The 17,844-nt window shown below is 43.4% G+C and overlaps 1 protein-coding gene across 1 annotated transcript in view; it reads left to right on the forward strand.

Annotated features, from left to right (window-relative positions):
- Positions 1 to 17,844, forward strand: part of LAMB1 (laminin subunit beta 1) — a 67,953-nt gene that overhangs the window by 23,032 nt on the left and 27,077 nt on the right. Inside the window, 10 exon segments of the mRNA XM_006039417.1 lie at positions 1 to 35; positions 1,118 to 1,245; positions 1,862 to 1,985; positions 2,556 to 2,760; positions 3,530 to 3,673; positions 3,930 to 4,161; positions 5,456 to 5,619; positions 6,208 to 6,432; positions 7,857 to 8,074; positions 8,914 to 9,010. The exon segment at positions 1 to 35 is cut by the window's left edge and continues 33 nt beyond it. Coding sequence (XP_006039479.1) covers positions 1 to 35; positions 1,118 to 1,245; positions 1,862 to 1,985; positions 2,556 to 2,760; positions 3,530 to 3,673; positions 3,930 to 4,161; positions 5,456 to 5,619; positions 6,208 to 6,432; positions 7,857 to 8,074; positions 8,914 to 9,010 — 1,572 coding nt within the window.

A 17,844-nucleotide genomic window follows, 5' to 3' on the forward strand; every position in this document is an offset into this window, starting at 1 on the left:
TGGAGTATGACATTTTGATTCGTTATGAGCCACAGGTAGATGGCCATTCTTTCTATGTTGTTTTTGCCTTTGAATGGGTGATGGCAAACTATATTTAATTCATGCCTGAATTTCCTTTGTGAAATTATATAGGCTCATAGGAAAATTGATAATCTTCTTTGCTATAAATCTAGAAATACAAAAGAATTGTACAGACATCTAAGACCATTTTCATCACAGTCAAAAATATCACTGTTCATTTATTATGATTGTGCAGTTGGGGTGCATGGTACATAAGTGGAGAAATAAAATAATGATAGGTCCTTTCTGGGAGAGCTTACAGTATAATTTAGACTTAACACAGCAAGTCAACTAACAAACACAGGATGTGGAAGTAATGCTGGTCAAGGACAAAAGTACTTTTTAAAGCACTCCAAATAGTGAGAGTACAGACATGAACAGCCAAAGAAGCACTTGAAAATGGCCCTAAAAAATGAAGAATATCTTTGAAGCCCTTCCTGAAACATCTGTGCACTCCACCAGTTGTGTAGCATCACACAGGGCTGCTCTGTCCCCACTCATCTCTGATGAAGGGGGGGCAGGGGGGAAATGGAGTAAGTATCCGCCTGTGTGCTCAACTGTCCTCTGGAGACTGAGAGGCATGCAGGGATTCTGTCTCCAGCCCCCTGGCTTGAGAGCAGTGCTGCCGTATGCCTTCATGGCCATTTTGAAGTTGTGGAGGAGGCTGGAGGGGATAGGTAGCCATATGTTTGCACAGCACCCTGTATTTGAAGTGCTCCATATTTGGGGGTTCTTCAAATGTATGCCTCTCTATGGCCACTGTGTAATTTCTGGAGCTATTTGCACATTTCAGGTATTGAACTCTCACCTCAGAGTTCACAAGCACTCTATTCTGTTTGCAGATACTTCACAGATAGGAAAAAAACTACCAAATATTTGCAACACAGAGGGCACCCAGCTCATTTCATGGCAGCAGAACACTGAAACGTAATTATTGTCACATGCACATCTTGTAGTTTCACGCACATCTTGTTAGTTTCCTTTTTCAGATTCCTGTTTTTATGTCAGGAGAAATGTAATAACCTAATCATTCAATAGCACTGATCAATCTTTCCAGTTACCAGACCAATGGGAAAAAGCTGTTGTCACTGTGTCACGCCCAGGCAAGATTCCAACTAGTAGCCGATGTGGTAATACCGTTCCTGATGATGACAATCAGATGGTATCGTTATCACCAGGCTCAAGGTTGGTATAACTATAGCTGCGTGCTTATATTTTTTCATACAGCAAAGAAGTTTTTTTGCAGAAAATAGCAAGTTTCTGATGACTGAACCTATTCCTGAATATGAGAGCTGAAGATCAGAAATAATTTTAGCCCTTCAAAAAGAAGGAGAGGGAAAGCCAGAAAAGTCCAGAAATGAAATGTTTTGGTTTTTCATTTTGAAGATCGCCAAAATTTAATTTTAAAAGGGTTAAAGACCCAGACATGAATAATTTCATTTTTGCAAGCCAACAGACCCCTTTTCTTTTACAAGAAAACCTGAAAAAATTTCATTTCAGGTTGAATAGAAGTAAACTATTTAGGTTTTTGGCTCAGCTGTCATGCAGAATGGTCTTTATTTACACAGCTCCAATTAAACAATTCTAGTATTCATTATATGATCTTTTGGCGGGGGGGAAGAAAGGAGGGATTGGTTTTGATCACACAAGTTTCCTAATCATCTCTTTAAAAACTTATCATTCATTCATCTTAAGAAAAAGCAGACAAGAATGGGCAGGCAGGAATATTTTACAAAGCCCACCAAAAAAGCTTATTGTGCTGAACATCTGAATTAAGAAATACATCCTGTTTCCAATACAGATACGTAGTCCTCCCACGCCCAGTGTGTTTTGAAAAGGGACTGAATTACACTATTCGTCTGGAGCTCCCACAGTATTCCACCCTGGATACTGAGATGGAAAGTCCATATACCCTCATTGATTCTGTAAGTGCCAGCTACACTGAGAAAGTTCCAAAGAAAAATGTACTTAATTCTTTGAGAGTGAAATTCTTCTGTTGTATCCTTCTGTAGAAGGCAGTGGAATCAGAGGATGTTCCATACACCATTGGTTGAAACGGGACACACACTTAACAGTTTCAATCACTATAGACGTTTTTAGACTTAAGAGTGTGTGCTGCTCTATTTCTTTTCTAATCGGAGCTCTGTTTTGTGCTTTATAGGATTGAAAATAGTCTCCTGAACTGGTGAAAATAGTCCTTGGGAAAAGGCATATTTATACCTCAAAAATATCAAACCCAGCCTTTCTAAACACTGGATTTGCATAAATTATAAAATTGTTGTCCTAGCAAAAATACTCCATGAAAATTAAAACAAGCCTATCATTTGAATTCCAAGTTCAGTCCCCACTTGTTACTGAGCATTCTGTTTTGTGTATTTTTGTTTCTAACTCTTAAAGGTCAGTGTAATAGGAAATGACATAATACTGAGTTTGGGCAAAAGTGGTCTGTGGCACTAGACATGGTAACACTTTGTCATTGCAATACTGTTTCACAGCTGGTTCTTATGCCTTACTGCAAATCACTGGACATATTCACGGTTGGAGGCTCAGGAGAAGATGCAGTCACTAACAGTGCTTGGGAAACCTTTCAAAGATATCGGTGCCTGGAAAACAGCAGGAGTGTGGTGAAAACCCCAATGACAGATGTCTGCAAGAATATTATTTTCAGTATCTCTGCATTGTTACATGAGACAGCATTAAGTATGTATAAACTCCACCCATTTGCAGAGTAAATGACAGTTTTCTAGTTGTGTGTGTGTGTTAAGCAAGAGGTGATACTTGGATCTATTTTACTGTATTTACTTGAATCCAAGATGAGTTTCTTTTCCCCATTCAGTATTGTGGGGGACACCAAAAAAGCCTTACCTTGGGTTTGAGTCCCGGTCAGGGGCAGGTAACAGCTCTGGCTGCAACCCTCACAGAGCTCTAACTCATGCCCTGTGCTGGGACTGAAGCTGGAGCTGCTGCCTGGAGTCAGAAGCAGTTGCAGTGGGTCTGAGTCTAGAGCCAGTGCCTTGAGTCAAGTGATTAGGTGGGCCAAGGCTGGGGCCAGAACCACTGATGCCGCCTGCCCAGGGCCAGGGCTAGAGCCAGCGGAGCTCTGTGCCCCAGGTTGGAGCCAGAGGTACCCCATAGAATACATGGGGTGGGCAGATGCTGTTGGGGGCCGGGTAAGTGGTAGGGGAGGCCAGGGGGCAGTGGGGTAGGTGCCAGGCTCAGGGAAGGGGCAGGAGTTAGGCAGCTTGCTTCCATGCTGCTGCTTTCCCTCCTACAGTGGTGCAGAGACTAATTTAAGATGACCCCTGAATAATTAGATTCTTTACATGGAAAATTATAAGAAACTTATAATTCTTAATTATGGGGGGGCAGGAGTCTTAAATTTAATTCTTAATTGGGGGGGGTCTTAAATTTGAAGTTGTGTACTGGGTGCCATGACCTTCTTCAAATTCTGTTTTCTTTTCCTGTGCAGCTTGCCAGTGCAACCCTCAAGGCTCAGTAAGTTCAGTGTGTGACCCTAATGGAGGACAATGTCATTGCCGTCCAAATGTTGTTGGAAGAAAATGTGACAGATGTGCTCCTGGCACTTATGGGTTTGGACCTAATGGCTGCAAAGGTGTGTTAATTTGTAAAACCTGAGCATTCATTCTTGTCAGACAGTGACTCATATGGGAATATTGGCATTTAATGCAAAGGTACTCAGTCTAAAATTTCTTTTGTGTTAAGTGCTAAATTCTGTTTCAGTTTTGTCCTTTCTTGAACAAAACTCAAGCGGGAGTTTTGCCAGTCAGAGCTTCAGAATCAGTTCCTGAGGCTGGGACCATGTAAATGTAACAGAGTTTTTGTTGTTGCTTTTTTTCTTTTTCTTCTAGCTTGTGAATGTCACGTTCAAGGCTCTGTTCATTCCTTCTGTCACTCTGAGACTGGCCAGTGCCACTGCTTCCATGGAGTATATGGTCGTCAGTGTGATCAGTGCTTACCGGGATACTGGGGCTTTCCCAGCTGTCAGTCTTGCCAGTGTAATGGCCATGCAGATGGCTGTGATCCCTACACTGGGGAGTGCTTGAATTGCCGCGATTACACAGTGGGTCACAACTGTGAAAGGTATTGTCTCTCCTCATAGCCAATATTAGTTCGCATGTAAGCAATTATCTACTCTAGTGCCCCATGCAGAAGTAACAGTCCTCCCCAGTCATGACTCAGGTGAATCAGTCTCACTGGGTATATCTACATGTCCAATTACTGTGAAGCAATAAACTCTGGAGCTGTTTGAGCCAGAGTAAACTGCTTCCAGGTGCTAAGCCTACACATGCACCTGGGACAGCAGCAATTTGAGCAGGGGCAGAGCAGGCCCCTGGCTGGCTGGGCTGACCAGGAGCAATTTCTGCCCATGGTCAGCGTTTACACGTGTTTCAGCAAAATAAATTACTCTGCCATAAGGTATTACTGTCAGAGACTGTCCCTGGCAGTACTATCTTACATCAGAGTTAATTAGTTTAATGCACTCTAATATTGGCCCAACATGTAGAAAGTGACACTTTACTGCAGAGCTAATTAGTCTATCCCCCAGTAAAGCACATGCAGATGTACCCACTGAGATCAGAGGGAAAAAAACAATTTGATCAGGCACCTTTATTTGCAACAAGGTGCCCTACCCTGATAACCCTTCAGGGAACACATGCCTTTTGTTTCTGAAGTGCTGATGGCCCATATATAGATATCTTGGTTTGGCCTGTATGTAAAGATCTTGGTTTACCTAGTTGGACAGCTGGGTTCAGGAGGACTCCAAGGACTTGTATTGCCCAAGAAAGGCCTGGAGTCATGAAAGGAAAAGAATAATATTAATTTAAATACACCAATCTTAGCAAGAATATGTACAGCTGAAAGTACTGCACAACAAAAGCCAAACTTGGGGCCCTCATGCAGAACTGGCCAGAATTCCCTGGTGTGACTGATTGCAGCCAATGAAGGCCACATCCTTTGGCAGCAGCTGCTGAGCACCTGTGTGGTCTCCTCTGTCTGCCCTTGCCTGAGTACAAGAGGGTGTGTTGAGGAAGAACATGCTCAGTGAAGGGATTCCCCACTGACATATTTCTAATAAAGCTACCAGAATAGGTTTTAAATCCTGAATGGAAAGTGTGAATATCAGATGATGCAGCTGAGCTGCAGCAGTTTGGCTTGGCTTTGTTCTCATATTCTATGCTAGTGTGAGCCAAACAAAATATGGTTATGGTAGTATTATTCAGACTATGAATGGCATTTGCAGACCTAGAAAGATATTGTTTTCTTAGCCCCTCTCTCCAGTCTTGAAAACCCAAACGTAGTGTCATTTTGCTGCAGAAAAAATGTTTTATACGGTGTCTACTTACAGTCTCTCATCTGCCTTTACTTAATGCAGGTGCCTTGGTGGCTTTTATGGAGATCCTGTCCTGGGATCAGGTGATCATTGTCGGCCTTGTCCTTGCCCAGATGGCCCAGAAAGTGGGCGTCAGTTTGCCAGCAGCTGTTATCAGGATCCTATTACTCTACAAGTTGTGTGCGTCTGTAACATGGGGTACACAGGTAAATACCAAGGGCATTAAACGTCTTGCACCTGTTGATTTGGCATTACAGTGAGGGGAATGTGTATGTACATTTGGGACAGGTTGTGTCAGTATCAGTATTAATGCATGTGCCAGTTCTTATTCACAAATTGTGGACCAACCTCTGCCAAGCAGCATCTACAAACATTAATAAGAAAAACAATGTCAAAGAAAGGGGAGAAGTTACTTTACGGATGTTGTCTCTCTCATAATAAACAGTTAAAAGAATCAGTCCTAAACAGGAGGCAAACCTGCAGGTTAAGGTGGAACCTTAAAAATGAAAACAACTTACACGGTCAAAATATCTTACCTCTTTCAAGCTAAGTTTTCTAAGCTTTTCTAAGAAAAGTTATGACGACTCCCTACCTATGTTGGTACAACTCCATTGAAACCAGTGGAGCTATGGCAATTTAAAAGGAGTCAGCCAAATATGATGTTTTGTTTCTCTGAATATGTCAGTAACTCAATTAATTGCTGTCATCAACCTATCGGTCTTTCTGTTTATTAAGTTATATGTTAACAAGCTGCAATAATAATTCCTGTCCTGGTTGTTTGTTTGTTTAAACAGGAAGCAGATGTGAGGCATGTGCTTCTGGCTTCTTTGGAAACCCCAATGAGATTGATGGAGCCTGCCAGGAGTGCCCCTGTAATGACAACATCGATGCGACTGACCCAGAGGCCTGTGACAAGCAGTCTGGGACCTGCCTGAAGTGCCTGTATCATACAGAGGGTGAACACTGTCACCTCTGTAAAGATGGGTATTATGGTGATGCGCTGCAGCAGGACTGTAGAAGTGAGTGAAGTTTCCATTCCTCACCTGTGAAGTTCCCATTCCTCTGGCCACAGTTCACTTAGCTGCCTTAGGCTCTAGAATCTCATACAGTGAATAAATTATGGAGGTACTGACTTTGCACAAGAGCTCAGGACTTTATTGGGTGGCAACAGTAATGTGAGCTATTTTTAATTTACCTGGGTCTATTTCTGAGTAAGCTGGCGCCAGAAATTTAATTATCCTTCACCCCAAGTGAGTTTGCAGCTTTTCTTCTGTTCCCTGTGACTCCTCAGCAGGCAAGACTCCTTACATTTAATGGGGAGAGAAGGGTTGGCCAGCATTTACATGTCCTGAAAGGATGAGGCTTTAATGGGATAAGGGTTTTTTGCCGCCTTGTTAGCATTCTTTGTTTCCCTCTTATCAAGAGAATCAAGCATGGCCATTTCCTGCTGCTTCTTAAGCCCTGAGGACTTGGCTTTTGTTTACACAAACATTCCTGCCATGTTAAAGAACAGCAGGAGCAGATTCCTGGAGCTGGAGTGAAGGGCTGCATCAAGGAATGATAGTTAAGAATGGTTATGGGCCAGTGAGTGAACTCTTGAGGGGGAAGGGAGGAGGAGTAAGCCATGCTGCTGCTGCTTCTTGCCTGTCTGTAATAAAAGGCAAGAAAAATTCCAACTTCTATTAGCACTACTTTGGGAGGAGCTGGGTTCTTATCTGGTTTGCAAAATATGAGCGAATCTGTTTTTCCATAGTTTGTTTGTTGCTCTATTTCTCTTGGTTATTTGGTGAGCCAGAAAAATCAGCTTACCTTTCAGATTCCAGGAGGAGCTTGAGGGACTGCCACTTGGAAATAATCTTTTCATTCAGACAACGTGGTTGCATGGAAGTAATGAGAAATGGTATACCTGGGACCCCAGGGCATTTGTATGCAGATTTGGTCCTGCAAGATGTTGAGAATTTTCAATTCCCATCAGCTGCAGCATAGCTCACAGAAACACTCTGTAGGCTTAGTTAAACTTTTGTTCAAATACACTTGGAAACAGATGTCGTAGGACTCTTTTGGCTTGCGTCTTACAGCATAGATTCTGTAAAATAAATAGAGGCATTTTAATGAGAAGGCAGTTGACTATCTAGATATCCATCCAGGTGTTCACAGTGCACTCAGCACTGCAGGACCTGGACATATTTGAAAGGTAACTAAGTAACTCTTCCCTTCCAAAGTGCCCCTGTTTTTTTTTTCCAATTCCTTTTTAAAATGTCCAGAGATGCCAATAGGGATGTCAGGGTTACTTTCCCCATTTGAATTGGATGGCTTTGTTCCCTGAAATCCACCTCCTCCTTTAAAAGCTAATCAGTAACAGACAACTCAGTTTGAATTCAAGTTAACATTTGGTTGCTCCAGCTTGTCCTAGGTGTTCATGCTTCCTGCTCTTCCATTGCAGAGTGTGTCTGTAATTACTTGGGCACAGTGCAAGAGCATTGTAGCACCTCGGAGGACTGTAAGTGTGAGAGAACAACAGGTCAGTGCCATTGCCTTCCCAATGTAATCGGGCAGAACTGTGATCGTTGTGCACCAAACACTTGGAAGCTGGCTAGCGGAACTGGCTGTGAACGGTGTGATTGTGATATCACTCGTTCCTTTGGGCCATCATGTAATGAGGTAAGAGATGCATAGGGCCTTGTTGATGCCAATTGGAAAAATACCCTGCTGAAAAGATATTGGCTGTAATCCTAGCAAAGCTATATAATCACTCTGGAAATCTAGATTACCTTCTGCTTCTTGAAGAAAAGATTGGAATATTATCAGTATTCCATATAATTGTTAGGGATACAGATTTTACCAGAGTGACCTGTAAAAAGAGTTGGATCAAAAATGGCAGTCCATGGAAATGAAGCAGAAGGATTTTAAATGGGTTACAGGCATTTTCTTTCTACTCCAAATCACTTTTGGAGTGCATACCATGTTGCAACAAAGGTTGAGTTTTCAGAAGTGCTGACCCTATAATTTTAGGCAATATGTCAGAGAGCCCATTTTGCGGTGAGAAAGACAATTCAAATCTGGCCAAGGCATATACAAAGCATCATATTTTCTTAATTTTTGTGTATCATTCACCTTCAGACAGGATTCAGATTACACTTTGACTCTTGGAAAGGTCTGCAAAAACAAATTAAACCTGTTCATTGATTAACAAGTCCACCTAAGTGAAGGAGCAATTCGATCAGAGACTCCCACCGGTTATGATTTTCAAATCTTACAGGGAGGCTCTCATCTCTTATGGGGGTGGGGTGGCTCAACCCCTCCCGAGCTCCCCTTTAATTCACACCTTGCTTTCAGAATCTGTCCTACCATTTTGTTGAAAATTGGTTCTCATGGTTTGTGTGCTCAGCTGTTGCAGAGATCACCATGACTCTAAGCACTGGGGAGGGTTTCTAGGGCTTTGGTGATAGCCTTTTCCAGAAAGGACACTCATTTTGGCTTCTGTGGTATTCTTTTAATAGTTCACTGGACAGTGTCAGTGCATGCCTGGGTTTGGCGGTCGCACCTGCAGTGAGTGTCAAGAGTTCTTCTGGGGTGATCCTGATGTGGAATGCCAAGGTAAGTCGCATTCACCCTGCCTCTCTTGTGTTTTGTTACCTATCTGCACTTTTAGTTGGAAACCTTTATCTTATTGTTAGCATCAGCCCTTACTGTGACCTTGCTGGCTAGTTTATGTAAAATAGTTCTGTAAATCATGCTGAATATAGTGAGCTGTATTCTCCTGAATGGTTCTGCTACTACTTGAGCACACAGAAGGAAACAACACTTCAAGTCATTTCAGCTCCCCTGCACATTCCTGGATCCGTGGGTGGTAAGGCAGGTGTTTTTCAAGAAAAAGTACTGTCAGGTCTTTAAGGTATTCGGAACAAGAGAGGAAGGTTTTATAAAATATGTGGCAGTGCCTCTCTGTTTTGATACCTCCATTGTAACGGCAGGAAGAAGCCTGTCCATGTTTGGTGTCTGTTTGGCATAATGGCTTAGGAAGGATCAGCAAACACAACAGAGTTCTTGCTAAGTCAGTTACAAAGTAGATTTGTGGAGGTTTATAAAAAAAAAAAAGTGGTAATTTTTATTGAAATAAACCTATTTATTTGGAATCCAGCGATTCTGTAACCTTTTAATTTTTCTTTCTTCTGAAGCAAACAAAAGGCATAAAAGGGCCTCTTTAAGAAATGGAATTTGTGGGTTTGAGAGTCAATGTGAAAATCACTTTCCTTTATCTTTTAGGATTTTAGTTTTGATTCTATATAATAAAACATGCTTTGGATTTAGAATTTTCCATTTCTATCTTATTGCAAAGTCACTTGCAATTGAAGAAAGGTTACCAAGGCCTTTAATCTTTAGCAGAGGATTTTTCACTTTGTTTAAAATTTTCTGCAGACAGTGATACAGTTAGCAAGTTAGATGGTATGCTACAGCTGGCAAAATGTAAACCAAGTTAGGTAGATTGTATAAATCCTACATTCTTTGTGCCACTTCATTATAAACAGGTCTGTTCATTACAAGGGAAAAGAAACTTGGAATGCTGTCCATACCAGAACAAATTTGTGCCTGGGATCTGTTTAAATATGAGAGTTGGCCAGGAGGGTTTGCTGAAAATTATTTCTATTTTCTGCAAGAACAGACTTGTGAGATCTTTTAATAAATCTTTTGAGAGTGGATTTCTTGGGGTCTACCGTCTAAAAAGATAATGGGTGTCACGAGTACTCAGGAGTGGATTGGCGTTCACAGTGAAAGACTATTAAAGAGTGTGGTAGAGCATGTATTAAATTTCTTTTCTAAGCGAACCAGCATTTTAGCTTCTTTTTGCAGAGCTGCATGTGTTCTTCTAGTTAAATGCAGCTGACTGCACCTTCAGTCTCATAAAGCTTCAGGACAGTGATTGTCTCCTGATATCTGTTTTCTCCATCAAGACTTTTTGATGGAATCCATCAACACATGTTATCAGTAACATTTTCCTCCTCTATGCCAGAGTTTCTGACCTTTTGCTTTAGTTTCTGCTCTCTCATTTTGGACATGTAAAAACCTGCTGTTTAATGTCTATAAAAAGAAAAATAATAATATACTATTATTTAGAATACAAGGTAGCCTTAAACTTCTCTATCAAATCCAGTAACTCCTCCCTCCCTTCTAATGTAGTTGACAAAACAGATTAGCGTAGGTATACAATCTGATCTTTCTTGGAGGTCTTATTCCTCAGCGAGAATCCTTGATTTTTCTGAGTTGCGTAGTCTGTGACAGGCCGTAGAGACCAGCTTGTCATGAGGTAGCATATCCAGTAACGCTTCACCTGCTTTAGGTGACCCAACCCAAAACTCTGTGTGCTGAAGAACTGTGGAGAACTCAGCTATTCCCTGTGCTATGGCTGAGCTGTAGTAACCCTGTGTGTTAGTTTAAGAAGTAAGGAGGCTCAAATACTAGCCTGCCTGTGGGTTATTTTGGCAGACTGTATACTACCTGCTCTGTCCGGCTGACTGGGAAGCATCTTTCCCTCGCCCTAGGCCATGAAGCAGCAGTAGAAAGAATAAAGACTTGGTCTCACTTCCAGTTTATTCTTTTTTTGGCCAGGTGCTCTAATGATTATAGGTTCCTCAGTCTTCACCACATTGTGGAATATGATGCAAATCTGGTTGGAGTCAGCTTTGTAACAAAACCCTGAACCGTATGAGTTCTGTGATATGATGAGTTTCATCCCTCATATTTGCCACAAATCTAGTGCGGAGACTTGGGCATTACACTTGCAACCTCAGAAATAGGATCTTCAAGCAGCTGGTGACAAAGGCTTCTGCCTAACACTAGGAAACTCACCTTGTTTACAGTACTGCTCCGATCAGACTGTATATTGAAGCCTTTGTGATAGATTTTGAGATTGCTGACTCCAGTGGAAACAGGATTAGACCCTTATGAGACACTAGTGATGGAAGAAATATATTGCCCACATTGATCTGACTGTCCAGATTGCAGATTCTTTATGCAGGGATCCTGGTTTCTCTGTTTTAAAAGCGCTGCCCCTCCCGCGGGGTCTTGAGGGTGTATGTATGGAGCAGGGGGAATATGTATGAGGGTACCCAACCATAGGTGATGTGTCAGGGGGGGCAAGTGGCCTCCCAGATTTGTGCACCCACAGCAGGCGTTGGGCTGCAGCCTGGCAGGACCAGCACGGGCAGAAGCCGCCTCTGCAGCCCAACAGGCAGGTAGAACCTGGTGCACATGGGCAGAGTGGGGCAGCAAGACTCATTGCCTCCACTGGCACCACCCCCCGTGCCACCAGCAGTGTGAGAGGTACCAGCGGGGAGGGGGAGCGCACTGCTATCACCTCCTCCAGGTGCTCGTGCACCAGACTGCAGCTCTACCCCACCACCATGGTCCAGCTGCTATTCCCCTCAGCCATGGCTCTACCCCACACGGAAGGTGGTGTGGGGGGCAGTGCAGGTGGCCCGAGGGGTGTAGCGGTGGTGACTGGACCATGGTGGTGAGGTAGAGCCACAGCTTGGCATGCAAGCAACTGATGGCAGGAGGAGGTAAGGGCAGGGCAGCCCAACCCTCTCCCACCCAGTCTGTTACTCCTTGTGCTGCTGGCGGCACTGCTGGTGCAAGGGTCCTGGGGGTGGTGGCAACAAGTCTCATTGCCCTGCTCTGCCCTCCTGTGCTGGGTCTCACGTGCTGGGCCATGAAGGCAGCTCCTGCTTCTGCCAGTCCAGCCAGGCTACAGCCCTGCACCCCACTGTGAACACAAAACTGGGGGGCCACATTCTCCCCCCATTCCCCGTCCAACACGTCACCTCTGGCTCCCATCCCTTCCCTGGGAGTACACGCAGCAGCAGGGAGCCACTCCTCCTCCCCAGGGACAAGCCACCCATGGGTCATCCCACTTCTCAAATGGGCGCCATGGCCACGCATTCCTGAACCAGCCGCGGCCCTGCGCACCACTCCAGCTGGGCAGTGCACCCAGCCCCAGCTGCCAACCCTGCCCTACTTCTTCCCTCACCATGGCTGCCACTACCACCTCAGTCTGCGCCCCCTCCAGCCTCCTGCCTTGCCTATGCCCCCTGCTTCCCCACGTCTCACCTATGTCCCCCCATAGACTTACCTGCAGGGAGTTGTGGAAACTGCTTTCCACCATGCCACCTGGCTGCCACATGCATGTGTGCATGCACACATGTATGTGGTGCCCCCTGCTGTGATTGCCCTCCTCCCACTCCTCCCAGCCCCTTGCAGGCCAGAGCTCTGCCAGCCTGCAAGGGGAAACCTGCTTTTCCCCTTCATTTTTCTCCTTTAAAGGAGAAAATCCGTGTTTTTTCACACCAAACAGAAAACCAGATCCCTGTTTATCAATAGTGTTTGTGAAATGGAGACCACTCACTGAAAATGGAGGAAGTGCTGTTGGAGAAAGACACAGAGGTGTTCATTTCCTGAAGTACTGTACACAAGACCAGGAGAATCGAACAGAGTAAAATCAGATTGACTACACAGCATGGAAGTTGGATCTTGACACACCTGGTACAGGAGAAAGAGTCTACATCTAGGGGAGTGACTCCATTGTGAAACCCTGAGTATTTCAGACTTCCACCCCCTTCCCAGGAGAGCTCACCAGCTGGGAAGTGGAGGAAGAAAATGGTGTTGTGGATTCAACTGCTAAGTAGGAGGCTTGAGCATCTGGGAATTTGGGGAGTTAAATGAATTGCAGCTGTGGGTCTGAAGTCAGAGATGTCTCTGGCGCTGCTCTGCTGGGAACCAGAAATTCAAGAACAGGTTTCCCCATCATAATTTCCACAGCTAGAGCTGACAGCTGCTGCAGGGCTGAGAGCATGCTTGTCATTTCTTTTACTAGGGAATTAGGGTTAAGAGGTTCAGGTTTTAAGGCCTTGTGCCAGTCCGTGGTGAATGTCACTAAATGGGAACCACACTATAATTCTACCCTGTGGTAATATTTAAGTTAATAGTACTCCTAGCCCATTTGGAAGACTCTACATCGTTTAGTTTATTATTCAAACTCTTTGTGTGCATGACTGTGTGTGCGCGCATGCATCTACACAAATACCTGCTTAGATAAAGCAGTAAAATTTCAAGTTTCGTGAAGCACAAACCTCTCAATTATTTTAGGGCTTGGAGCTTTTCCAAACCCTTATGACCAAACTGCAGGTTCAGTGCATGAGTCTTTCAAGGTTTATACTGCCCTGTTTTTCACTCACAAGAGGAATTTCTGAGGAAAGTCTGAGTTCCTGAGGACTGCTTGGGTTATAATGGAGCCACTGTGCACTTCAACAGTAAGGTACAGGATTTAAAAATAATTTTAAATATCAAATAACAAAATTAACAAATGGTAAAAATAAATATAAAATAAAATGTTGCTGGTATCTCTATTGTTGTAAACAAGAACAGATATATGGTAATTGGGGAAGGATCCTGTGAAATAAAAAATGAGAATGTTTTAGGTTTGTTAAAGGAAAGTGGAATTTTTCCAGACCAGGACCCAAGAAATTGTCTCTGACACTCTGGATGTGCAATGTCTTTGGCCATGGGTTTATAGGAGTGGTATCTCAGCCCTTTGTAGAGTATCAAATGACTTTTCATTTAGAAGCAATTAACTATGGCCATTGTGTCTTGGTTTAACTTGCTGCTGTATGCTTGGCCAACTGCAAAGGGAAGATCTATATCTCCTCATGAATGGAAAGAGGGAGTATGTTTTGCTCCATTGCGGTAGACTGTCTTGCCCCCGGTAAGTAAATAATCAAGCTTTGCTGTTACTTGAATCAATACAATGCAAGTAACATTTGTATCATGAGCTAAAAGCAGAGAAGGGTCTTGACAGAGGGTTGCTTTCTTTTGTCTTAGGCATTCATAGGATGAAGTTGAAATAGGTCTTTCCCTGTGGTTGGTTAGCTACATGTAATATAAACTTGCATACTAACACTCTCAGCTCTAATTTAGCCTTTTACAGACACAATTTAAGAAACATTTTAAGCATGAAACTGTTGCAAAGTAATGTTAGCACTTCATAAAACCGCATAAATCAGAAGCTGTAGAAATGTTTCTGAAGTCTCCTGTGGGTGTTCTGCATCAGCATGCAGGCAGAACATCAAAATGCCGAGGAGTTAACAATAAGTTTATAGTGTAATTTGAATCAATAGCTGATTATTCAAAGAGAAAGATCTGCTAACTATGCAGAAATTTCAAGCTTACAAATTGCTGAATAGTCTGATTATCATAATGGCTTGTTACACCCAGGAAATCCATACCAGGCCTGAACAAAACCTATTGCTGTTTTCCTTTGGGGGACAAAGCATTTAATGCTATCCATCCACAACTGAAAGGTGGAAAAGGGACATGCCTGTAGCACCTTCTGGTGGAGTGTGGAACAATATGACTAACACCCATCATGTGATGTTTGAGTTACTTAAAGAAATAAATGTGTGTGTATATATATAAAACACTAAAAAAGTTGAATGAGGCAAGCTGTTTCCATCCCATTCATACTTCATTGCTTTTGTAAGATGTTAACTTCTGGCCTTTAAAGATTAAACCATGAGGGTTAGGTTTTGTGGGGTTTCTCTTACAAATGTTACAAGAGATCGCTGATATTGAACTACTTGTTACCCACTCTCACCTGCAGGCATTAAAATGATCCACTTCTACTTTAAATCACTTTTATCTGAAAACACCAGCTTTCCTAAACTTTGAAAAGTAGGGACTGTCAGATAAATAGGACTGAGATTCAACAGAGCCATAATTTACAAAATCAAAGGCAATCATAGTTTTGCTTGTCTCTGTTTACATTAAATTACTTGGCCAATTATTAGAAATCTGGCATTTTCATGTTACAAAGACTTTACTGGGTTAATGAAATCTAAGAAGTGCCTTGTTTATCACTGGACTTGAAAACTGAAATACAAAAATGTAAGTATAGCACTTCTGTGAATGCTTTACATGAAAACAAATAAAAAAACTTTAATTCCTGTGTGTGAAAGAACAGGGCATGGGAAAGAAAGGAAGAAATTCTAGCACCACATATATTAGAGACAAAAAGGAAGGGTAAATTGCTCCCAATCTGAGGGGAAGGTGTCTGCCTGTGGCCTTAATTAGATTTGGACATCCTGAAATCACTTAATTTATTAAATTCCAGTGTGGATTAAGAATGAAACATTGTAATCTGAATATATTGAGTCCTCAGCATAAGACAGTGATAAAACAGTTTGTGCTTTGCCACATACCACACGTTCAACACAGGTTGACCCCTGGATATCCATGGAGTTAAAAAAAAAATGTGCAAAAGAACAAGTGGAACAGCATACATGGGGCCAGAACGCACAGCTCAAAACCGGAGCCTGGATGGCCAGAGCCATGCTCTGGCTGCCAGCCTGGCTCTGCGCAGCAGGATTGCTGCTGCCGCAGCCCCCTGAGTTCCTGGAGGCCTCATGTAAGTGCACAGTGCTGGCTGGCCCCGGCCTCCCCTACCCCACCCAGGGGCACCTGTCACACACCACAGGACTCCTGACACAGGCATTCCCCAGGGACAACTAGCAGCAGCACATGGTGTCCCCCTGCTAGCTGTCCCTGGGGAACCAAACGTCCATGGTCATGTGGATGTGGCCACTGGAGATAACTGCTTCTTATTGGGAGCAGGCACATTTGTACCTTTTAAGATCAGGAAATATTTTGCTAATGACAACAATGAGCCATAGGAACTGACCTATGGTTTAGGGGTTTATCAAATAAATATATTAAAAAGGAGCAGCTTACTAACGGGAGAGAGAGAATACTACCGAGTGATCAGGAGAGCTGGTCACAAGTGTTTTTGCCATGAGATTTTGTTTCATCGAAATTAAAATGTTCTGCAGGATAATGAATAATTCAATTGAGTGTTTCAATTTCCCAATCAAAACATGCAGATGAAACAAAATGTTGTTCCAAAATGATATTTCATGACATAATGACAGTTCATTCATTCAGAAGCTCTTCTAGCCAGATAATTTAAGGAGGGGACTTTTTCCCATTACATATTCCAAAGGAAACACTTGGGTTTTTCTGACCGTTTTTGTTTGTTTGTTTACTGGTTGAACACTAACAGACTTTCTTTAGCTAGTATAACAAGAGATTTGGTCACTATGTCCTTTTCTGCTTAGCAAGGGACAGGTTTGATTATCCTTTCCTAACTCATCCTAATCTTCAAAGCAAGTAGTTTTAGGTGTATTAACTTGCAACTTTCTGCCCCACCCTGTCTTTTCTTTAATGTGAAGAAAATAATCAGCTATTTGTCCTGAAGACTGTTACTAACCAAAGCCGGTTAAGGCAAAAATGTAAAGACCAGAGACTCCTGTAATTTCAGCATTTGTGTGGTTTTAAGGAGCAGAATGAAGCATTCTTCCCTATTTCTAGTCATGTGACTGCAGGAATGTTTCTTTTTTTCTTTTACCTTTGCTTAAAAGGACCTTCAGTGTTCTTATGAGATTGGAAGTATTAGTCCCTAATACTTAGTTTCCCAAGTGACATTTGGGAGCCATTTCCAGCAACACGATAGGCTCTGAAACTTTTGTGTTGCTGGATATCTCTGTTTGCCTGCTTGTTCTGTATGGAAGAAGGGAGATAAGATGATCGAGTTTAGGCAGATAACGTAGTATTTCCCCTCTTGCAGTATTGCCAACCCCATTGTGACAAAAATCATGAGATGCTCTTAAAAAATCAGTAGATTGGTATGTAAATCATGAAGTGCTATTTTTGAAGTGTGTGCGGAGGCGTTATTTGAAGGTGTCAGGGGCTGTGGGTCTGTGTGTGGGGTTTGGAGCCTGGGGAGGGTGAGTCCTGGCAGGATGTGGGGTACTGTGGGTCAGGAAGTGAGAGGCAGCAGCAGGGCTGGCGGGGGCTGTGACTTGGGAGCGAGGGGCAGGCAAACAGACAGACACACAGAGAAGGAATCCACAGCATACATACATACAGGCTGGGGAGTTCCCTTCTCGAAAGCACAGAGGCGGAAAGGGATCTTGAAGTCATTATCAGCTCCAAGATGAACATGAGCCGCCAATGCCAGACCACAGCCAGCAAGGCCAGCCATACCTTGTCATGTATCCAAAGCTGCATCTCAAGCCGGTCCAGAGAAGTGATACTCCCCCTCTATGCGACTTTGGTCAGGCTGCAGTTGGAGTACTGCGTCTGGTACTGGGTGCCGCACTTCAAAAGGGATGCGGCCAGCCTGGAGAGGGTTCAGAGGAGGGCCACCCGCTTGGTGAGAGGGCAGCAGGGCAGGCCCTAGGAGGAGAGACTGAGGGACCTGAACCTGTTCAGCCTCAGCAAGAGGAGGCTGAGGGGGGACCTGGTGGCTGCCTACAAGCTCATCAGGGGAGATCAACAGCAAATAGGCAGAGCCCTTTTCTCCCCAGCACCACCTGGGGTGACAA

The sequence above is a fragment of the Alligator sinensis genome, unplaced genomic scaffold, assembly GCF_000455745.1.
Source record: "Alligator sinensis unplaced genomic scaffold, ASM45574v1 scaffold100_1, whole genome shotgun sequence".
In the NCBI taxonomy this organism is placed as follows: Eukaryota; Metazoa; Chordata; order Crocodylia; family Alligatoridae; genus Alligator; species Alligator sinensis.